Source organism: Ranitomeya variabilis, chromosome 1 (assembly GCF_051348905.1).
Source record: "Ranitomeya variabilis isolate aRanVar5 chromosome 1, aRanVar5.hap1, whole genome shotgun sequence".
NCBI classification, from domain to species: Eukaryota; Metazoa; Chordata; class Amphibia; order Anura; family Dendrobatidae; genus Ranitomeya; species Ranitomeya variabilis.
Genome location: NC_135232.1, coordinates 1,022,967,613 through 1,022,992,345, shown reverse-complemented (window position 1 = coordinate 1,022,992,345; position 24,733 = coordinate 1,022,967,613). Strand labels below are relative to the sequence as shown.

Genomic DNA, 24,733 nt, shown 5'->3' with positions numbered 1-24,733 from the left:
CTCCCCGCTTTGCACCCTTCCCACCAGCCCCGTCACTCCCTGTTCTTGTTCTCGCACAAGCGCCTCACTGCAAACCTCAGAGAAAGTCATGTCTGGCTTTACTCGCATGCGCTCTCGCAGTGCCTGTTTCATCAGTGCGTCACGCAGTCCCGTCACCAGCTGATCTCTGAGGACCACATCAACTGACCCAACCCTACACCGTCCTTTCGTCTGATAGCAGTGTGAAGCTCTTGTAGGGCATTCATGAATTGGGTCACAGTCTCCCCCTCCCATTGTACCCGGTGAATCAGTCGCATGCGAAGTTCCCCTACGTCAGTGGGGTCCCCATGGGTCTCCTCAAGTATGCGCAGCACTTTGTCCAGGGTATCTCTCTCCCGGGGGGACCTATGCATGACAGAATCCCGCGCCTTCCCCTCCAGGGCCATCAATGCAATTTCTGCCTCCAGGGCTGGTGTCATGGGATGCATCCGCATCATTCCCCGGATATGCTCTGTCCAACTCCACAGCAATACATTGTTCCCAGTGAACCTTGACAAATTACTCAACATGGCTCCCAGGGAAATGCTAGACCTGGGAACTTCCCCAGCTGCTTGGTCTGCCCTGTCCGCGCTACCGTGTGACATCCTGCTTACTACGCCAAATGTAATAGTATGCAGGTACTGAGTATGTCACCACGGAACAGACAGACCAACAGTTGAGGGGTTTAATAACAGGAATCAGGTTCTCCTCGCAGGGAGGAAGCAATGGAATATAACTAGCAATAAAACAGTGCAAAAATATGGGAGTCAAAGAGTGTAACAGAAGTAAGCAGGGTTTCTTGAGAAAAGAACACTTATCAGTCTGATGAGGACTTGCTTGAAGGGTCGTCTTCTCCAACGTAGGCGCCGAGAAACAGCGCCACTTGTCTTCCCTCTGTTGTCTGTGGGCTGAGTAGTTTCTACTGTAGGAGCCCGCTGCCTGGGGTTTCGGGAGTTAATGTGATATGCACAGGCTCTGAGTCTTTAGCTTTTACAGCAAAGCCTATCCCGGGAAAACGATGGTCAGTCTATTATTAAGTCTCTCACCAGGAATCAGGGGCTCTGCACTGATACCGTGGGTACCAGGGGTCACAGTCTCTGTACTGATACCGCAGTTACCAGGGGGTCGCAGTCACTACACCGGCCAATGTCTCTACATGGGTCTCAAAGCGCCCCTCTCCAGTCACAGCAGAGTCCGCTTTCATGTACTCACAAGATGCAGTCTTTCTGGGCAATCTCCCTGTATTTGTCCTCTGACCGGGAGCTCTCTCTCTCTCTCCCGGAGCCCAGCTGCATCCTGCTCTGACCGCTGCTCACGCTGCTCTGTTCCTTGCGTGCGTGCCTTTCCTGCTCTCTGCCTGGCTTCCTTCCTGTCCCAGTCTCTATGTCTGCCCCCTGGGGAACCTGTAGCACAGCTCAATGGTTCCAGGCACATAGCCGAGAAGGTAACCGCCCCCGACTCTTCTTGTGCTTCACCTCCTTACAATGGTGAGAGCCCCCTGAATCCCACCACTGCAGCCAATCTCTTATATATAGCATTCTCACCCGTGTCTTGCCTCTCTGTTGTGCTTTCTGTCTCTCTCTTCTCACTTCTTCCATCTTTTTTTCTCCCGCTCTTATTTTTATCATTTGCTCTGCCTTCTTCTCCCTGCCTGTCTGTGGCTCCCTCCCCCCTCCATTTAGCCCCACCCCTTCATTTCACAGTCTGAGATCTGTGATGCTGCTGGAGGGGAGGGATCCTATGCTCAGGTCCTGGCTGTGCTGCTGACTGCAGGTGCGGGAGTGAGTATTGTCACATCCTGTGTGACTGCGCATCCCTGCTCCACTGCAGCCGGCAACTCTTTGCACCGCTGCGCTGATACCCTATACACCGGCTTAGTACCAGGTTGCCCCTCTCTGCTCCCAGGCGCCATATGCCAGTAAGGGCAGGAATGCCCTGATGGCGGCCCTGAAGACTAGAATCAATGGGATGAAACTGATTGGGAGGAGACACAGATTAGATATTAGAAAAAACTTTTTTAAAGTGAGGGTGATTAACGAGTGGAACAGGCTGCCACTAGAGGTGGTGAGTTCTCCTTCAATGGAAGTCTTCAAACTGAGTCTGAACAGACATCTGTCTGGAATGATTTAGTGAATCCTGTATTAAGCAGGGAGTTGGACCAGATGACCCAGGAGTTCCCTTCCAACTCTATCATTCTATGATTCTATGATTCTATATACAGTATAACGATCTGACATCGGCAGACTGGATAACTCCCTCACAAACAAGCCTGTTTTCACCTTCGTGACCAGGCCAATTTTTTCAATTCTGACCAGTGTCACTTTATGAAGTAATATAACTCTGGAACGCTTCAATGGATCCCACCATTCTAAAATTGTTTTCTCATAACATATTATACTTCATGATAGTGGTAAAATTTGTTCGATATTTTTTGCGTTTATTTGCGGAAATATTAGAAATTTGTCAAAAATATCATAATTTTCAAACTAGTAATTTTGATGCCCTTAAACCAGAGAGTTATATTACACAAAATATTTAATAAGTAACATTTCCTAAATGACTGCTTTACATCAGCACAAATTTTGAAACATATTTTTTTGCTAGGTAGTGAGGAGGGCTAAAAGTTGACCAGCTATTTCTCAGTTTTCAAACAAAATTTTCAACACTATTTGTTTTTAAGGAACCCATCACATTTGAAGTGACTTTGAGGGGCCTATATAACAGAAAATATCAAAAGTGACACTATTCTAAAAACCAAAAATTGTTGTGCAGTATCTACTGAGTATTCCGATACCGCATATGTGGTTGGCCTGGTACGATACGGGCACCATCAGTTTCAGAAGTACTGGGACCATCACCTTCCTGAGTGCCAAACATTAGGGTTGTGATTACTACCTCCTGAAACCGAAGGAAGGTCCCCGTATTGCATGCAGATGAAAACAGCACAAAATCACTGTACATTGCCATCTCCACAATGTGTAAGGGGGCCAGCAGGGAGATGTGTGGACACCACCAGTCATAATGGGTAAGTAGGATTAACCCTGTTGGACATAGGAGTCTGGTGTTGCATGTACCTATAATTTCTGATTATTCACCAGCCTCTTTTCAAGACCAGGCTAGAGCGAGCCGCCCCACCCCCTCCCCCGGGCGGCATGCGTGGAAGCCGCCATGACAGGGGGTTGGAGCGAGAAGAAGGGGGCGTGGGGTTTGCTCCTAGGGGAGGGTTAATTATGGCCAGAGAGGGTAAGGGATGAGTGGGGGGGGGGAGCCGGTCACTTCCCACTCTGAGGACCTGTGAGCAGAAAGGAACACCAGCGCTTACCATTGTGTCCATCGACCACGTGCTGGTACAGCTGCGGGCGGCGGCAGCGGCGCGGCCTCCCGGCTGGCTGGAGGCTCAGGTATCTGGCATCCTGGGCGGGAACAGCAGCGACAGCAGCGGTATCGATCCCCCGGCGGCCGGGCCCGGTGAGCGGCGGTCCAGGAGAGTGCGGCCTCTGGAACGCTTATCCCCTGACCTTACCCCGGCATCCCAGCGGCGGCGCAGGAGCCCCTCAGGGGACCCTCCGGGCTGCGCGCCTGCTCACAAGCGTCCCAGCAGGCCACGATCCGGGAGGAATCCACCTGCCGCGCTGGGGCCTGCGGCGGCAGTTGGGCCTTCTCCCCCATCACTTCGGGGGTCTGGGCCCACGAGCGCCAGAAACGCCACCGGACGGAGCGATGTCACGGCGGGCCGCCGCGGTGATGTCCAGGCTGGGCGGCCTGCTTCCCGCGGCACCACGAGACGGCGGGGGAGCATCCCAGTGGGAGCGGCGGGCAGCACCCCAGACCCAGCGGGGCTGCTGGACTCGGCTGGGGAGCACCATTCCCCTCACACACCTGTGACCGGGCCCGCATACCTTCCTGTGGCAGCGACAGACGGCTGTGTTTCGGACGGTGGGTTCGGGTCTGGGCCTTCACGACACCATGCTGCCCCCTTGGCTGACGGTCTCATTACGATCCCCACTGCAGGGGTTGGGTCAGCTGGAGCAGCATCGAGGAGCGAAGTTCACGTCCGTGCGAACGCAAGGACGGCTTCGGGATCAAGGACGGCTGGACGGCGACAGCATCTGCGGCTGGGGGGATCGCAGCTCCCCTGCATCGTGGTGAGAACCCATCTATGTATTGTTTGTCCCCGGCGTTTTCGGCGCCGACTTTTCTACAATTTTAGCAAGCGTTATTGGAGAGAAATCTCCAGAGAATTGCTCTGCTTTGTTTTGTTATATGGATTCCATAGGTGAGGCGCATAGGGCCTATGGAGGTCAAGCATGGTTACGGTACAATGAGCAGTTTCGGCAGCGGAAGGCGGTTTGTCCTGCGATCCGGTGGGATCAGAAGGACATTGGCTTGTGGTTGCGCGTGATGGCGCCAACGAAGTTTGGTCACTCCTTTCAGAGCGGGGCCGGAACTTCTGGCCAGGGCGCTTCACAAGGTTCCTCTTCAGGAACCGGAGGTCAATCGGGACAATCCGGCGGTCAGAAGCACGGCGTCTGTTGGCAGTTCAACGAGGGCCAGTGTAAGTTCGGGGCAACTTGTAAGTTCAAGCATTTGTGCTCGCATTGCAACGGCGCTTCCCACGGAGCATCCAAGTGTTTAGAAAGAAAGGAAAGCCAGAGGGTAATCTGTCATGATTCTCAATGGCGAGAGAACATAGCCCAGCATATATGAGAACTAGCTCTTGGAAGATGGAAACTATACTGACCATGAACTAAACCTGCCGCACAACCAGAAGTGGCCGGGTAGCATGCCTACGTTTTTTTATCCCTAGATGCCCAGCGCCAGCCGGAGAACTACCTAATCCTAGCAGAGGAAAAGACAGTCCTGGCTCACCTCTAGAGAAATTTTCCCAAAAGGCAGACAGAGGCCCCCACATATATTGGCGGCGACTCCAGATGAAATGACAAACGTAGTATGAAAATAGGTTTAGCAAAAATCGAGGTCCGCTTACTAGATAGAAAGAAGACAGAAAGGGCACTTTCATGGTCAGCAGAAAACCCTATCAAAACACCATCCAGAAATTACTTTAAGACTCTAGCATTAACTCATAACACCAGAGTGGCAATTTCCGCTCACAAGAGCTTTCCAGACACAGTAACGAAACAGCAGCTGTGAACAAGAACAAAATGCAAAAACACACAAGGACAAAAGTCCAACTTAGCTGGGAGTTGTCTAGTAGCAGGAACATGCACAGAAAGGTGTTGTGAATTTACTTTTTGCTCCCTCTAGTGGTTACTAGTTTTTTTTACTCTGGTTTTTCTGTCATTCCTTTTATCCGCACCTGGGTCGTTAGTTAAGGGTGTTGCTATTTAAGCTCCCTGGACCTTCAGTTCAATGCCTGGCAACGTAGTTATCAGAGCTAGTCTGCTGTGCTCTTGTCTACTGATCCTGGTTCCAGTTATATCAGCTAAGTCCGCTTTTTGCTTTTTGCTATTTTGTTTTGGTTTTGTATTTTTGTCCAGCTTGTTCCAAATATATATCCTGACCTTTGCTGGAAGCTCTAGGGGGCTGGTGTTCTCCCCCCGGACCGTTAGACGGTTCGGGGGTTCTTGAATTTCCAGTGTGGATTTTGATAGGGTTTTTGTTGACCATATAAGTTACCTTTCTTTATTCTGCTATCAGTTAGCGGGCCTCTCTGTGCTAAACCTGGTTCATTTCTGTGTTTGTCATTTCCTCTTACCTCACCGTTATTATTTGTGGGGGGCTTCTATCCAGCTTTGGGGTCCCCTTCTCTGGAGGCAAGAAAGGTCTTTTGTTTTCCTCTACTAGGGGTAGCTAGATTCTCCGGCTGGAGCGTGTCATCTAGAATCAACGTAGGAATGATTCCCGGCTACTTCTAGTGTTGGCGTTAGGAGTAGATATATGGTCAACCCAGCTACCACTGCCCTATGAGCTGGATTTTTGTATTCTGCAGACTTCCACGTTCCTCTGAGACCCTCGCCATTGGGGTCATAACAGTTTGCCAGGTCAGTATTAAATGTTTAATGCATTGCAGAAGAGGGATTATAAGAAAAAAGATTCTGAGTTTTTTTTTTTTTTTCTTCTTCCCCTTTACCTCAGAGTGGCTATGCTTGCTGCAGACATGAATGTCCAGACCTTGATTACAAGTGTGGACCAGCTGGCTACTCGTGTGCAGGGCATACAAGACTATGTTATCAGTAATCCTAGGTCAGAACCTAAAATACCGATTCCTGAACTGTTTTCCGGAGACAGGTTTAAGTTTAGGAATTTTGTGAATAATTGTAAATTGTTTTTGTCCCTGAGACCCTGTTCATCTGGAGACTCTGCTCAGCAAGTAAAAATTGTTATTTCGTTCTTACGGGGCGACCCTCAGGATTGGGCTTTTTCGCTGGCGCCAGGAGATCCGGCATTGGCTGATATTAATGCGTTTTTTCTGGCGCTCGGTTTACTTTATGAGGAACCCAATCTTGAGATTCAGGCAGAAAAGGCCTTGCTGGCTATGTCTCAGGGGCAGGACGAGGCTGAAGTGTACTGCCAAAAATTTCGGAAATGGTCCGTGCTGACACATTGGAACGAGTGTGCACTGGGCGCTAATTTTAGAAATGGCCTTTCTGAAGCCATTAAGAATGTTATGGTGGGTTTTCCCATTCCCACAGGTCTGAATGATACGATGGCACTGGCTATTCAAATTGACCGGCGGTTGCGGGAGCGCAAAACCGCAAATTCCCTCATGGTGTTGTCTGAACAGACACCTAATTCGGTGCAATGTGATAGAAAAATCGCAAATTCCCTCATGGTGTTGTCTGAACAGACACCTGATTTAATGCAATGTGATAGAATCCTGACTAGAAATGAGCGGAAAATTCATAGACGCCGGAATGGCTTGTGCTACTACTGTGGTGATTCTACACATATTATCTCAGCATGCTCTAAACGTATAGCTAAGGTTGTTAGTCCTGTCACCGTTGGTAATTTGCAACCTAAATTTATTCTGTCTGTAACTTTGATTTGCTCACTGTCGTCTTTTCCTGTCATGGCGTTTGTAGATTCAGGTGCTGCCCTGAGTCTTATGGATCTGTCATTTGCTAAGCACTGTGGTTTTACTCTTGAACCATTAGAAAATCCTATTCCTCTTAGGGGTATTGATGCTACGCCATTGGCAGCAAATAAGCCGCAGTATTGGACACAGGTTACCATGTGCATGACTCCTGAACACCGCGAGGTGATACGTTTCCTGGTTTTACATAAAATGCATGATTTGGTTGTTTTAGGGCTGCCATGGTTACAGACCCATAATCCAGTCCTGGACTGGAAGGCTATGTCAGTCTCAAGTTGGGGCTGTCGTGGTATTCATGGGGATTCCCTGCCTGTGTCTATTGCTTCTTCTACGCCTTCGGAAGTTCCGGAGTATTTGTCTGATTATCAGGATGTCTTCAGTGAGTCTGAGTCCAGTGCACTGCCTCCTCATAGGGACTGTGACTGTGCTATAGATTTGATCCCAGGCAGTAAATTTCCTAAGGGAAGACTGTTTAATCTGTCGGTACCTGAACATACCGCTATGCGTTCATATATCAAGGAGTCTCTAGAGAAAGGACATATTCGTCCGTCTTCTTCCCCTCTTGGTGCGGGATTCTTTTTTGTGGCAAAAAAGGACGGATCTTTGAGACCTTGTATTGATTATCGGCTTTTAAATAAGATCACTGTCAAATTTCAGTATCCTTTACCGCTGTTGTCTGACTTGTTTGCCCGGATTAAAGGTGCCAAGTGGTTCACCAAGATAGATCTTCGTGGTGCGTACAACCTTGTGCGCATTAAGCAAGGTGATGAATGGAAAACCGCATTCAATACGCCCGAAGGTCATTTTGAGTACTTGGTGATGCCTTTTGGGCTCTCCAATGCGCCTTCAGTTTTTCAGTCCTTTATGCATGACATTTTCCGGAAGTATCTGGATAAATTTTTGATTGTTTATCTAGATGATATTTTGGTTTTTTCTGATAATTGGGATTCGCATGTGGAGCAGGTCAGGTTGGTCTTTAAAATTTTGCGTGAAAATTCTTTGTTTGTCAAGGGCTCAAAGTGTCTCTTTGGTGTACAGAAGGTTCCCTTTTTGGGGTTCATTTTTTCCCCTTCTGCTGTGGAGATGGACCCAGTCAAGGTCCGAGCTATTCTTGATTGGACTCAGCCCTCGTCAGTTAAGAGTCTACAGAAGTTCTTGGGTTTCGCTAACTTCTACCGTCGTTTTATCGCTAATTTTTCTAGCATTGTGAAACCTTTGACGGATATGACCAAGAAGGGCTCCGATGTAGCTAACTGGGCTCCTGCTGCCGTGGAGGCTTTCCAGGAGTTGAAACGCCGGTTTACTTCGGCGCCTGTTTTGTGCCAGCCCGATGTCTCACTTCCCTTTCAGGTTGAGGTGGATGCTTCAGAGATTGGAGCAGGGGCCGTTTTGTCGCAGAGAGGCCCTGGTTGCTCTGTTATGAAACCTTGTGCCTTTTTCTCTAGGAAGTTTTCGCCTGCCGAGCGAAATTATGATGTGGGCAATCGGGAGTTGTTGGCCATGAAATGGGCATTTGAGGAGTGGCGTCATTGGCTCGAGGGTGCTAAGCATCGTGTGGTGGTCTTGACTGATCACAAAAATCTGATGTATCTCGAGTCTGCTAAACGCCTTAATCCGAGACAGGCCCGCTGGTCATTGTTTTTCTCCCGCTTTGATTTTGTTGTCTCGTATTTACCAGGTTCAAAGAATGTGAAGGCCGATGCTCTTTCTAGGAGCTTTGTGCCTGATGCTCCTGGAGTCGCTGATCCTGTTGGTATTCTTAAAGATGGAGTTATCTTGTCAGCTATTTCTCCGGATCTGCGACGTGTGTTGCAGAGATTTCAGGCTGATAGGCCTGAGTCTTGTCCACCTGACAGACTGTTTGTCCCGGATAAGTGGACCAGCAGAGTCATTTCCGAGGTTCATTCCTCGGTGTTGGCAGGTCACCCGGGAATTTTTGGCACCAGAGATCTGGTGGCCAGGTCCTTTTGGTGGCCTTCCTTGTCAAGGGATGTGCGGTCATTTGTGCAGTCCTGTGGGACTTGTGCTCGAGCTAAGCCTTGCTGTTCTCGTGCCAGCGGTTTGCTCTTGCCCTTCACAATGTATTTCATAGGTCCTTGTTGCGGCGGTACATTGTGCCTATAGTTCCTTCTGCTGAGCCTCCTGCTCCGGTGTTGGTTGAGGGCGAGTTGGAGTACGTGGTGGAGAAGATCTTGGATTCTCGCCTCTCCAGGCGGAGGCTTCAGTACCTGGTCAAGTGGAAGGGCTATGGTCAGGAGGATAATTCCTGGGTGGTCGCCTCTGATGTTCATGCGGCCGATTTAGTTCGTGCCTTTCATGCCGCTCATCCTGATCGCCCTGGTGGTCGTGGTGAGGGTTCGGTGACCCCTCACTAAGGGGGGGGTACTGTTGTGAATTTACTTTTTGCTCCCTCTAGTGGTTACTAGTTTTTTTTACTCTGGTTTTTCTGTCATTCCTTTTATCCGCACCTGGGTCGTTAGTTAAGGGTGTTGCTATTTAAGCTCCCTGGACCTTCAGTTCAATGCCTGGCAACGTAGTTATCAGAGCTAGTCTGCTGTGCTCTTGTCTACTGATCCTGGTTCCAGTTATATCAGCTAAGTCCGCTTTTTGCTTTGTGCTATTTTGTTTTGGTTTTGTATTTTTGTCCAGCTTGTTCCAAATATATATCCTGACCTTTGCTGGAAGCTCTAGGGGGCTGGTGTTCTCCCCCCGGACCGTTAGACGGTTCGGGGGTTCTTGAATTTCCAGTGTGGATTTTGATAGGGTTTTGGTTGACCATATAAGTTACCTTTCTTTATTCTGCTATCAGTTAGCGGGCCTCTCTGTGCTAAACCTGGTTCATTTCTGTGTTTGTCATTTCCTCTTACCTCACCGTTATTATTTGTGGGGGGCTTCTATCCAGCTTTGGGGTCCCCTTCTCTGGAGGCAAGAAAGGTCTTTTGTTTTCCTCTACTAGGGGTAGCTAGATTCTCCGGCTGGAGCGTGTCATCTAGAATCAACGTAGGAATGATTCCCGGCTACTTCTAGTGTTGGCGTTAGGAGTAGATATATGGTCAACCCAGCTACCACTGCCCTATGAGCTGGATTTTTGTATTCTGCAGACTTCCACGTTCCTCTGAGACCCTCGCCATTGGGGTCATAACAGAAAGGCTTCTGATTACATCGTTGAGCAAGGTTATATAGCGACTCCCACATCCTGATAGGAGCAGGTGAACAGAGGGGATGATGCACACAAGTACAATTCCACAAGTGGCCACCGGGGGAGCCCAGAATCCAATTTCACAACAGTACCCCCCCCTCAAGGAGGGGGCACCGAACCCTCACCAGAACCACCAGGGCGATCAGGATGAGCCCTATGAAAGGCACGGACAAGATCGGAGGCATGAACATCAGAGGCAGTGACCCAAGAATTATCCTCCTGACCGTATCCCTTCCATTTGACCAGATACTGGAGTTTCCGTCTGGAAACACGAGAGTCCAAGATCTTTTCCACAACGTACTCCAACTCACCCTCAACCAACACCGGAGCAGGAGGCTCAATGGAAGGCACAGCCGGTACCTCATACCTGCGCAACAATGACCGATGAAAAACATTATGAATCGAAAAGGATGCAGGGAGGTCCAAACGGAAGGACACAGGGTTAAGAATCTCCAATATCTTGTACGGGCCGATGAACCGAGGCTTAAACTTAGGAGAAGAAACCCTCATAGGGACAAAACGAGAAGACAACCACACCAAGTCCCCAACACAAAGCCGAGGACCAACACGACGACGGCGGTTGGCAAAAAGCTGAGTCTTCTCCTGGGACAACTTCAAATTGTCCACCACCTGCCCCCAAATCTGATGCAACCTCTCCACCACAGCATCCACTCCAGGACAATCCGAAGATTCCACTTGACCGGAGGAAAATCGAGGATGAAACCCCGAATTACAGAAAAACGGGGACACCAAGGTGGCAGAGCTGGCCCGATTATTGAGGGCGAACTCCGCCAAAGGCAAAAAAGCAACCCAATCATCCTGATCCGCAGACACAAAACACCTCAAATATGTCTCCAAGGTCTGATTAGTCCGCTCGGTCTGGCCATTAGTCTGAGGATGGAAAGCAGACGAAAAAGACAAATCTATGCCCATCCTAGCACAGAATGCCCGCCAAAATCTAGACACGAATTGGGTCCCTCTGTCAGAAACGATATTCTCCGGAATACCATGCAAACGAACAACATTTTGAAAAAACAGAGGAACCAACTCGGAAGAAGAAGGCAACTTAGGCAAGGGAACCAGATGGACCATCTTAGAGAAACGGTCACACACCACCCAGATGACAGACATCTTATGAGAAACAGGCAGATCCGAAATAAAATCCATCGAGATGTGCGTCCAAGGCCTCTTCGGGATAGGCAAGGGTAACAACAATCCACTAGCCCGAGAACAACAAGGCTTGGCCCGAGCACAAACGTCACAAGACTGCACAAAGCCTCGCACATCTCGTGACAGGGAAGGCCACCAGAAAGACCTTGCCACCAAATCCCTGGTACCAAAGATTCCAGGATGACCTGCCAACGCAGAAGAATGAACCTCAGAGATGACTCTACTGGTCCAATCATCAGGAACAAACAGTCTACCAGGTGGGCAACGATCAGGTCTATCCGCCTGAAACTCCTGCAAGGCCCGCCGCAGGTCTGGAGAAACGGCAGACAATATCACTCCATCTTTAAGGATACCTGTGGGCTCAGAATTACCAGGGGAGTCAGGCTCAAAACTCCTAGAAAGGGCATCCGCCTTAACATTCTTAGAACCCGGTAGGTAAGACACCACAAAATTAAACCGAGAGAAAAACAACGACCAGCGCGCCTGTCTAGGATTCAGGCGCCTGGCAGACTCAAGGTAAATTAAATTTTTGTGGTCAGTCAATACCACCACCTGATGTCTGGCCCCCTCAAGCCAGTGACGCCACTCCTCAAAAGCCCACTTCATGGCCAAAAGCTCCCGATTCCCAATATCATAATTCCGCTCGGCGGGCGAAAATTTACGGGAAAAAAAGGCACAAGGTCTCATCACGGAGCAGTCGGAACTTCTCTGCGACAACACCGCCCCAGCTCCGATTTCAGAAGCGTCGACCTCAACCTGAAAAGGAAGAGCAATATCAGGCTGACGCAACACTGGGGCGGAAGAAAAGCGGCGCTTGAGCTCCCGAAAGGCCTCCACAGCATCAGGGGACCAATCAGCAACATCAGCACCCTTCTTAGTCAAATCAGTCAATGGTTTTACAACATCAGAAAAACCAGCAATAAATCGACGATAAAAGTTAGCAAAGCCCAAAAATTTCTGAAGACTCTTAAGAGAAGAGGGTTGCGTCCAATCACCAATAGCCTGAACCTTGACAGGATCCATCTCGATGGAAGAGGGGGAAAAAATGTATCCCAAGAAGGAAATCTTTTGAACCCCAAAAACACACTTAGAACCCTTCACACACAAGGAATTAGACCGCAAAACCTGAAAAACCCTCCTGACCTGCTGGACATGAGAGTCCCAGTCATCCGAAAAAATCAGAATATCATCCAGATACACAATCATAAATTTGTCCAAATAATCGCGGAAAATGTCATGCATAAAGGACTGGAAGACTGAAGGGGCATTTGAAAGACCAAAAGGCATCACCAAATACTCAAAATGGCCCTCGGGCGTATTAAATGCGGTTTTCCACTCATCCCCCTGCTTGATTCGCACCAAATTATACGCCCCACGGAGATCAATCTTAGAGAACCACTTGGCCCCCTTTATACGAGCAAACAAATCAGTAAGCAGTGGTAACGGATATTGATATTTAACCGTGATTTTATTCAAAAGTCGATAATCAATACACGGCCTCAAAGAGCCGTCTTTCTTAGACACAAAGAAAAAACCGGCTCCTAAGGGAGATGACGAAGGACGAATATGTCCCTTTTCCAAGGACTCCTTTATATATTCTCGCATAGCCGCGTGTTCAGGCACAGACAGATTAAATAAACGACCCTTAGGGTATTTACTACCCGGGATCAAGTCTATGGCACAATCGCACTCCCGGTGCGGAGGTAGTGAACCAACCTTGGGTTCTTCAAAAACGTCACGAAAGTCAGACAAGAATTCAGGAATCTCAGAGGGAATAGATGATGAAATGGAAACCAAAGGTACGTCCCCATGAGTTCCTTTACATCCCCAGCTTAACACAGACATAGCTCTCCAGTCGAGGACTGGGTTATGAGATTGCAGCCATGGCAATCCCAGCACCAAAACATCATGTAGATTATACAGCACCAGAAAGCGAATAACCTCCTGGTGATCCGGATTAACACGCATAGTCACTTGTGTCCAGTATTGTGGTTTATTACTAGCCAATGGGGTGGAGTCAATCCCTTTCAGAGGTATCGGAGCCTCCAATGGCTCCAAATCATACCCACAGCGTTTGGCAAAGGACCAATCCATAAGACTCAAAGCAGCGCCAGAGTCGACATAGGCGTCCGCGGTAATAGATGACAAAGAACAAATCAGGGTCACAGATAGAATAAACTTAGACTGTAAAGTGCTAATTGAAACAGACTTGTCAGGCTTCTTAGTACGCTTAAAGCATGCTGATATAACATGAGTTGAATCACCACAATAGAAGCACAACCCATTTTTTCGTCTAAAATTCTGCCGCTCGCTTCTGGACAGAATTCTATCACATTGCATATTTTCTGGCGTTTTCTCAGTAGACACCGCCAAATGGTGCACAGGTTTGCGCTCCCGCAGACGCCTATCGATCTGAATAGCCATCGTCATGGACTCATTCAGACTCGCAGGCACAGGGAACCCCACCATAACATCCTTAATGGCATCAGAGAGACCTTCTCTGAAAATCGCCGCCAGGGCGCACTCATTCCACTGAGTAAGCACAGACCATTTGCGGAATTTTTGGCAGTATATTTCAGCTTCATCTTGCCCCTGAGACAAGGACATCAAGGCCTTTTCCGCCTGAAGCTCTAAATGAGGTTCCTCATAAAGCAACCCCAAGGCCAGAAAAAACGCATCCACATTGAGCAACGCAGGATCCCCTGGTGCCAATGCAAAAGCCCAGTCTTGAGGGTCGCCCCGGAGCAAGGAAATTACAATCCTGACCTGCTGTGCAGGGTCTCCGGCAGAGCGAGACTTCAGGGACAAAAACAATTTGCAATTATTTTTAAAATTTTGAAAGTGAGATCTATTCCCCGAGAAGAATTCAGGCAAAGGAATTCTAGGCTCAGACATAGGTGCATGAACAACGAAATCTTGCAAATTTTGTACCTTTGTGGCGAGATTATTCAAACCTGTAGCTACACTCTGAAGATCCATTTGAAACAGGTGAACACAGAGCCATTCAAGGATAAGAAGGAGAGAAAGAGAGGAAGGCTGCAGTATAGGCAGACTAGCAAGTGATTCAATTAAGAGCACACTCAGAACTAGAGGAAAAGAAAAAAAAAAAAAAATTGTAGCAGACTTCTTTTTTCTCTCCTTTCTCAGCCAGTAATTTAACCCTTTTTTTTTTTGGGCCGGTCAAACTGTCATGATTCTCAATGGCGAGAGAACATAGCCCAGCATATATGAGAACTAGCTCTTGGAAGATGGAAACTATACTGACCATGAACTAAACCTGCCGCACAACCAGAAGTGGCCGGGTAGCATGCCTACGTTTTTTTATCCCTAGATGCCCAGCGCCAGCCGGAGAACTACCTAATCCTAGCAGAGGAAAAGACAGTCCTGGCTCACCTCTAGAGAAATTTTCCCAAAAGGCAGACAGAGGCCCCCACATATATTGGCGGCGACTCCAGATGAAATGACAAACGTAGTATGAAAATAGGTTTAGCAAAAATCGAGGTCCGCTTACTAGATAGAAAGAAGACAGAAAGGGCACTTTCATGGTCAGCAGAAAACCCTATCAAAACACCATCCAGAAATTACTTTAAGACTCTAGCATTAACTCATAACACCAGAGTGGCAATTTCCGCTCACAAGAGCTTTCCAGACACAGTAACGAAACAGCAGCTGTGAACAAGAACAAAATGCAAAAACACACAAGGACAAAAGTCCAACTTAGCTGGGAGTTGTCTAGTAGCAGGAACATGCACAGAAAGGCTTCTGATTACATCGTTGACCGGCATGAAACTGACAGAGGAGCAAGGTTATATAGCGACTCCCACATCCTGATAGGAGCAGGTGAACAGAGGGGATGATGCACACAAGTACAATTCCACAAGTGGCCACCGGGGGAGCCCAGAATCCAATTTCACAACAGTAATCCCAATGGGAAGGATCTTTTCACGTAGATTGGCTAGCGCCACGGCCGGGATTACCGCCCCACATCATTTTGTTCGTTTGTCGGCTGAACACAAGGCTGACTTGGAGGTTTGGGATCGTTTTTTGTCCTGTTACAACGGGCATTCCTTGTTGATGGAGGAGGTAGTGGGTAATGCTGATTTAGATTTGTTTAATGATGCATCAGGCGGTATTGGATTTGGGGTCTTTTTCGGGGGCCGCTGGAGTGCTGCTAGGTGGCCGGAAGCCTGGTTTAAAACAGGGTTGGTACGGAACATTACTTTGTTGGAAATCTTTCCGATTTTGGCGGCAGTGCAGCTTTGGGGTGACGATTTTCGAAATAAAAGGGTTCGTTTTAATTGTGACAATATGGCGGTCGTGTGTGCCATCAACAGTTTGACGGCATCTTCGCCTCCTGTGGTCAGAGTTCTTCGGCAGTTGGTTTTGTCTTGTTTATCTTTGAATGCTTATTTCACGGCCTCACATGTACCCGGTGTTAATAATTGCATTGCCGATTCTCTGTCTCGTTTCCAGTGGGAGCGTTTTCGGTAGCTGGCTCCGGAGGCCGAGGAGACGGGGCTGGAATGCTCGGCGGAGCTTTGGAGCGTGGTGTCCGGGCTGCAGAACCTTTAATTCAAGCGTCCTTGGCACCGAGTACGTAGTCGGTTTATCAGGCAGTATGGAGCACTTGGGAGAGCTGGTTGGCGTCTTGTGGTGTGGCGGGTACTGGTCGGGACCAAGTGGGGGCGTTGTTATTATGGATGAGACATGGGGCGGATCAGGGATGGTCGGCAGCGAAGGTTGATAGGACTATAGCGGCTTTGGCCGGGGCCTACAGGATTTGACGAAGTCTTTTTTGGTAAATCAAGCTGTGAAGGGGTTGAGAAAAACAGGTAGCCGAGGCGATCGTAGGCGCCCGGTGTCGTTTGGGATGTTGGAGTGGTTGGGGGTACGTCTGGGTGATATATGTGTTTCCAGCTTTGAGGTTGCACTATTTTGCTTAGCTTTTTTGTTGGCTTTTTATGGAGCATTGAGGGTTGGGGAGCTGGTGTCTCCTACTACGGTTTGTCAAGGGGGCCTTTGGGCGGGGGACTTTTTTGTTTCCGTGGGGTCGCTGGAATTTTGGATTCAGAAGTCTAAGACTGACCAGACGGGATGGGGTAAAAAGGTGGTTTTGAGCGCCGTTCCGGGTTACGTTATGTGTCCCGTCTGTTGCTGGCAGGATTTTGATAGGCTTCACCCGCGTAGGGATGGGCCTTTGTTGCGTCATGAGGACGGGTCTTTTTTGTCCAAATATCAGTTTGTGGCGGTTTTTCGGCAGTCTTTAGAGGCCATCGGTGTGGATTCTTCCAGGTTCGCCTCGCATTCTTTTCAGATCGGGGCCGCTACGGAGGCAGCATGGAACGGATCGGTTCCTGCGGTGGTGCAGAGGATAGGGCGGTGGGAGTTATGTGATGCCTTGAGAGGCTGGGGACTGTTTGGTCATGGTACTTGTTGGCGCTTGTCTAAGTTGTTTATGTTTTTCAGGTTCATCCTCGCTGTTGGTGTGGATTGTCGGCCACTCCTATGTGTACTGGGGCGCAAAGCGGGCAGACGTCCGACAGGATGGAAGACAGCTCGGCTTTTCCAGGGATGTGGCCGTCATCAGGTGGTTGGGGTTTCGGGGTTTAGGTTGGAACAGAGTCCTGCAGGAAGTACACAATGGCGTTCGATTGGACAGGCCTCCTGATATTTTGGTTTTACACGTCGGGGGAAACGACTTGGGAGTTCGCCCTTGTCGTGAGTTGATCCGGGACATAAAACATGACTTGCTACGGTTATGGGTTTCCTTTCGGGAAATGTATATTGTGTGGTCGGAGATTGTTCCACGGAAATCCTGGAGGCACGCCAGTTCGGTGGACAAGATTAATAAAGCCCGGATCAAGGTGAATCGGGCCGTGTCTGGTTTTGTTGTGCGGAATGGGGGCTTGGCCGTGCGTCATTTCGAGTTGGATCGTGGTGGTGACCAATTTCTTTTGGGTGATGGCGTTCATCTGAATGCGGTGGGCATTAATTTGTGGACCCTGGGGCTGCAGTCTGGAATTGAACGAGCCATAGCAGTTAAGGTTGGTGGGGTCTCGGGTACTTGAGGGGGTCAAGTATCCTCGTGGTGGCGGGGGGAGGGGTCCTTGGAGTTGGCGCTAAATTGGCCTGGGGGGTCCGTCGGGATACGGATTCTCCAGTTGGTATAAGTTTTGGTTGCGGGTCTGGTGATTTGGGGGAATCTTGGTAATGGTGGGCCAGATTCCTAATTTGGAAGTGGACAATGGTAACCCTTCGGGGTATTTTGGTGCTCTCGAGCCTGTGGGGTAACTGCTGAGAGTAATCTACAGTTGGTCTCTTGTCCACTTGTTTATACTACGGTTAACACCAGACTTTTAGCTTCAAGGACCCCTTCCCATCTCATGTTTACGGTTATGTTTTGTTTGTTTATAATAAAGGCCGCTGTGGCCAATTATATCCAACTTGAGACTCATGTCGTTATTCGGGAGTGGGAGGAAGAGGGGTCGGTGACCCTTGGGGAGGCACTTATTCTCGGTAGTCGACAATACCAATGTCATGTGCTTGTTACTGCTATTGTTTGCAGTTATTTTGGAATATGGAACCTTTTCCTGCTATATCAGCATGTCTCCTTACCTTATTCCCCTCTCTGTGCTACTATGTATGGCTTACATTTTACTTATGTAATATTTTTGATTAATAAAATTACTTGGATTTTAATTCTTTTTGGTGTTTTTCTTGTGCTCCATCCTTTCTGGTGTTCATCTACACAATGTGCACGGACAGTTTTTTTGTACCATACTTTAGCTTTTCACATGGTACTGTATGGTTTGAGGACCTGATCTGAGAGATCTACAACCCCCATGTACTTATTATAATCCAGGACACACTCTGGCTTTGGGACTTGTGTTGTGGTACCTCGGACAATGACAAAGGAGCTGTTGTCACGGTGCATGGTGGTCAAGATAAGGATATCCCTCTTGTCCTTATACTTGACCACCAGCATGTTGTTGCAGCATTGGTTTCTGCTGTCGCCCTTTCTCAGCAGTTGCTCAATTAGCGGCTTAGTGAACCCTCTCTGATTTTTCCACACAGTGCCGCATACAACTGTACCTCTGACAGAGAGGATCTTGAAGAGTGGGATGCTGGTGTAAAAGTTATCTGTGTAGAAGTGATAGCACTTATCCAGCAGTGGGTGCAGCAATTCCTACACAATTTTTCCCTCTTTCCAGCAGAACAGGGTGGTATTCAGGGGGTGTCAATCTGGGTGTCCTACCCTTCCTTGTACAGTTTAATTTCATACCTGGCCCTCTTACTGGACAGGTATTGTCAGAATTTTAGCCTCCCTTTGAAATGAATCAGAGATCCATCTATACAGATGTCCCTTTGGGGGCTGTACGCCTAAGCAAATTTTCTGCTGAAGTGTTGAACTACTGGCTGAATTTTATATAGACGATCACTATAATGTAAATATTCTTGGATTGCTTCAAATCGTGCTCTTGTCATTGCCATACGGAATACCGGTATGCTGTTGAGTATATCGGTACTCCAGTAATACCAAATCTCTGGTTTTCTGACTATGACCATATGCAGCACGATGGCCCAAAATGTCATCATTTCTGCTGTGTTTACAGAGGTCCATCTGGCATATGATGATGTGGGATTTTGGGTGAAAAATTGATGGGCATACAAATTTGTCTAGACCACCATAAAATTTATTATTTCCTTGCTGAAAAAGTAAATTTCAGTGAGGCCTGTAACATCAAATTGGTTTCCTGAGCTGTCCATGAAATCCGGAATAACGGGCTGATAATTTTTTCGGGTGGAGTCCACATGGGATCGAATACTGAATGTGTTGCCTAGGTCCTAGGGCACCTTGGGTGGGCGTCCCTTCTCACTAAATGAGGAGGAGGGAGAGAAATAGAGGAATGTAGTATCTACCTCATTGCCCATATCCCTGTTGGAGGCAAGCAAAGCGTATGCTCCCTCTGGTGAGTAGCGTCTTCTTGATAAATGGGTCATTTTTATTTTATTCTTCAAAACAATGGGAATGTGTGTGTAAGTGGTGCTTTTGCATATGTATTGTGTGGCGCTTGTGTAAAAGGTACTATTTATTATAAAAAGAAGAGAAAAAAGGAAAAATTTAGAATAAACATTTAGAAGAACAAATGAAAAATCGGTTTATTTTAAAAAAAAGTTTGTATGCAAAAAAAATAACAGTGACCTTCACTACACTAATGCCCTACCTACTGTATAAAGTTACTCGGCACTAACTATTCTTTTTTATTGTCAAAGAAAAACAGAGATCACTAACACTGCGACATATGCTGTCCTAATGCACTAGCCAGAGGTGTATCTAGGGTTTCTGGCACCCGGGGCAAGAATTCAGTTTGGCGCCCCCCCCCAGAACGTATGCGATATTCACACTTAGCCATGTACCGACGAGCTTCTCTCCCTAATGCTCTCAATGTTCAGTGAAAAACTGAGAGAAGCAGAAGAGAAGCTCGTTGTCACAGGACCTTAAGTGTGAAAGTCGCATGTGAGTGAAGTGTCCATGTGACGACGACTGGAACCTGCAGAGCTGAATCCTGACATCGCAGCTTCTGAATTCTCACAACGCATGCACTGCACACTTTTAGGATTCTCCCTGGCCAGTGGACAGTCATGTCAGCACAAGCATGCGATCTGTATACTTCTGGCCACATTCCGACTAGACGTGCCCGGCCTCGCTCAGTTCATTTTCATTGACTGAGGCCACATATGTCTAGTGAGCACGTGACCGCATGTATCTAAATCGCCAGCACGACAGAATCCTGACAGCGTGCGGTGAACACTGTGAGAATTCAGAAGTCTGCAGTCACAAAGAATGACTGCAGACTCATCCATCACAAACCTGGACATCCCCTTTAATGTTCCTGAATCCTAACATAAATAAAAACATGAGAGTTAGTCAGTATCGCAAATAACATTTACATGCAGGTACCTTATAGATGACGGCGTCTCTGGAGCCGATCTCCTTTTCTTCATCTTGTCCAGACCCCATGATGAGTTTTCTCATCCACAGCCGTCTCTGCAGACTTCCATCTTCTCCGCTCTTTTGCAGAAAATCTCCACATGATGCCCTTAAAGATACAAGCGTCATTATAATGCTCCTGAATAAAAAATTGCCCCTCATTATATTGTCTGCATAAAATATGACCCCCACACTGTCCCTCTTATGGTACATGCTCTTCACACTGACCTCTCCTTTCCATACCGGCCCCCATTTTGACACTGTCCTCTCACACTGTGTCCCCCCTATAGGGCCCAGTATTTGTACTGTACTCTCATCACACTCCCCCTCCTTGGTATCCTGTCCCCTCCTGGCTGTGCCCTTACACTGTCCCTCCATGCTATGCATGCACACATCCCAACACCCTCACTCCCCATACTCTGTCCACATACGTTTTTCACATCGCTACTCATACTGTGTCTGCATACATTCCCCGGTTTGCTTCCCAAACTGTCTGCACCCATCCCCCATACTGTTTCCTCATATATGCCCCCCATTCCCCAGTATTGTTTCCTCATACATGCCCCCCATCTCCCCCTTTGCTCTTTATTTTGTGTCCTCAAATCTCCCCCACACATTAAATCCCCCCATCCCCACTCCAAATATCACCCCACACATTAAATCCCCCATCCCCATGAGAAATCTCCCCCACACATTAAATCCCCCCATCCCCATGAGAAATCTCCCCCCACACACATTCAATCCCCCATCTCCACTCCAATTCTCCCCACACACAATAAATCCCCCCATCTCCACTCATATTAAATATCCCCCATCCAATAATAAATCCCCCCATCCCCATTAAATCTCCCCCCACAATAAATCCCCCCATCTCCACTCACATTAAATCCCTTCCCCACAATAAATCCCCCCATTTCCACTCATATTAAATATCCCCCATCCAATAATATATCCCACCATCCCCACTCACATTAAATCCCCCCCTGCACCTTCGGTGTCTTCAGCTCCACTGGAACACTTACCACCGCTCTGTGTCTCTGCCTCTGCTCTGCCGCGCGGGTGAGTGACGTCAGCAGCGTGATCACATGACCTGATCACACTGCTGGCGTCGCTCTGACCCGGCAGTCAGAGCTTCAATTGTACTCGCATCTCAGATGCAGTACAATTGAACACTGGGAGCCGGCGCGCTGCAGCTTCTCTGTGCCGGCTGTCAGCTTGACAGTCGGCACAGAGAACAGCTGACTCCCAGTGCGGGGGGCGGCAGAATGCAGCCGCCGGGGGAGACACTGCGGACCGCTGCTTTAGGCGGCCCGACTGCGCCCCCCTGCCGGCTGCGCCCGGGGCACATGCCCCGGCTGCCCCCCCCTAGATACGCCACTGGCACTAGCTATAAATTTATCCGGCGCTAACAATTCCTTTTTTTGCAAAAGAAAAATGGACGTCACTAACACTGCGAAGTGTGCTCCCCTAATGCACTAGCTGTAAATTAAGGCCATGTGCCCACGTTGCAGATTCGTGTGCAGATTTTTCCGCAATGCGTTTTACCTGCAGATTACACCCGGATTTACCGCGGATTTTGTGCGTTTATTGTGTGGATTTCACCTGTGGTTTTACACCTGCGGATTCCTATTGAGAAGCAGGTGTAACCCGCTGCGGAATCCGCACAAAGAATTGACATGCTGCGGAAAATACAACGCAGCCTTTCCGTGCGGTATTTTCTGCACCATGTGCACAGCGGATTTGGTTTTCCATAGGTTTACATGGTACTGTACACCTGATGGAAAACTGCTGCAAATCCGCAGTCAAATCCGCAACGTGTGCACATAGCCTTATTCGGCGCTATTATTTTTTTTTGCAAAAGAAAAATGGATGTCACTAACGCTGCAACGTATGCTCCCTAATGCATTAGCTAAGAAGTTACCAGCGTTAAAAATTATTTTTTTTCTCCTTTGCAAAAGAAAAACGCTACCTCCCTAGTTTGTACTATTTTTTTTTTCTCTAAAAGAAAATCGGACATCACTAACACAGCGACGTACGCTACTCTAGCTAAAAAAAAGTCCAGACTCTGATCATCAGCAATACTGATCATAGAGCTGCTGCCACAGGAAGAGCACGAATGCTCAGCACAGGACGCCACACACAAAAAAAGTGTGCCAAAAATAATAATTGAGAGTGGGGGAGATTGGGGGGCCTGGAGGAGGAGCTGGGATGGGGACTGGAGAACTGCTGCTGCTGTGATCACAGATCGGTCACACAGCATCCATCACTCAACACAGATCACAGGAGGCACAGACTGCAGGAGGAGCGCACTGGCCACCAGTGATTTTTCTCTCACTCAGGTACACAGGCGGGGTATACAACCGTTCTGCCCGCCAACTCTGAGGTAAAGATGGCATGCTGCAGAGCAGTGATTGCTATTTTAGGTTAACCCATTTGGCGCTGATTGGATGATCAATCGATACTGACCAATCAGCGTCAAAGGGGTCAATCAGGAGAGGTGACATGTTGATCACCCCACTCATTGTGATTGCTGTGATTTGTGCTGCCTAAAACAGCACCAATCACAGCAAGTCACAAGGATTTTTTTTTTTGTAACTTTATTGTGACGTCGCTGTGATTGGCTGGTCAGAATTGCAGGGATGGCATGCTTTCAGAGACAGCAGCCATCTGCATTGCGCGGTGACCGGAAACACCGGCGTCGTATTAATACTTCACTTTGCGGGAATGCGGCTGCCACAGAGCAGTATATATACGGCGCATGTCGGGAAAGGGTTAATACATGCCACAAACATTTAATTACAGACGGCATCTGACATGGCACTACTTTCTGATCAGCCATGTCACAACCATAGAGTTCTACTCCAAGGTCCCAATGTATACCTCAACAGCAAATGCATCCATCATCTCTAGAAGTCAGAAAAGGCCCGTAGCTCATAAAAATATGGACAATGAAATCCACTGAGATGACTGAATAATTCAGGTTCTGCTTTTCTTCTTATAGTTCTGTTTCCATTCCTGATTCCTCTTTTGAAGAAACTGAATTTTTGCTTTATTTCGAAGAGCGTCCTCGACTTTTTTCAAGATGCTATAACAAGTGTTAAGAAAATCAGGCAGAAAGGTGTTCGCACAGTAAGTGAATGTTTAGGTCAACTAAGAAACATGTGAAGAGATTCTCTTGTAACCCCTGCCACCATATTTGGTTAATCAAAATCTGATGTTTTTCAATTTGAGCTCAGACTGATTTTGAAATATCCGTATTAAGAGAAAGGCAGGAGATAATATATCATACTGTAAGTGTAGTCACTAAATTGTCTGAGATATAGTACTATAGTGGAATGCAAAGGATTCCAAATACTGTATTTTAGAACTTTGCTTGCTCTGATCTCTTATCTGATCTTTCAGGATCGAATAGATTTCCTACAACTCATGGTAGATGCTCAATCTAAAGACAACAGTACAGGAGGGTCAGATCATGGTTATAAAGGTATGAAGATTGACTTTCTGTAATATGCACTCCTCAACATAAAACACCAAGAAGGAAAGGTTGTGGAATTATGGAAATAACAGGTTTGAAATACATGTAAACGATAAAAATAATGGAAACTATTTTAAAAACATCTTGATTTACTCAGAATCGAGTATAAGCACCACATGCAGAAATTCTCGCTCTGAGGCTGATTTCACACATCCTGATATTTCCAGTACCAGAAAAACCAGTACCAGAGATATCCGTGTCCATGTGTCTGTGTGTGTACTACGTGTGGCACACATGTGGCAGCCCTGTGACACCCGTTTGCCAAATAAGTACCACACAGATGGCCGCCGGAGAAGAAGCGCTACAGTAAGTGCTGTTCCCTGGCGGCTGGTTCTGAAGACGGTTCTCATCATTCTCCCCTGCTCTGCCAGCGAGCAGAGGAGAATGATGAGAGTTATCTTAAAGTCTGAACGATGACAGCAGGTGGGGGCTTTTGGGACTCTTACCCCCATCATCCGACACCTGCTGCCGCTAATAACATTGACAGCAGGAGCGGATGATCGGGGTATCCCTCAGCCGCCGCCTGTGATATAGGACTGGTGTATAGCAAATGTGGTGCCAATATTCAAAAAAGGAGACAACAGTGAACTTGAATTATAGGCCAGTAAGCTTAACCTCTACTGTGGGTAAAATCCTGGAGGGTATTCTAAGGGATGCTATACTGGAGTATCTGAAGAGGAATAACCTTATGACCCAGTATCAGCATGGGTTTACTAGGGACCGTTCCTGTCAGACTAATCTGATCAGTTTCTATGAAGAGGTGAG

At 47.9% G+C, this 24,733-nt stretch overlaps 1 protein-coding gene across 1 annotated transcript in view; it reads left to right on the top strand.

Moving 5' to 3' along the window:
• The window catches only part of LOC143793009 (cytochrome P450 3A24-like), a 186,093-nt gene that overhangs the window by 92,401 nt on the left and 68,959 nt on the right, over window positions 1–24,733 (top strand). Inside the window, exons 8-9 of the mRNA XM_077279562.1 lie at window positions 23,435–23,562; window positions 23,836–23,917. Coding sequence (XP_077135677.1) covers window positions 23,435–23,562; window positions 23,836–23,917 — 210 coding nt within the window. The remainder of the gene's footprint in view (window positions 1–23,434; window positions 23,563–23,835; window positions 23,918–24,733) is intronic.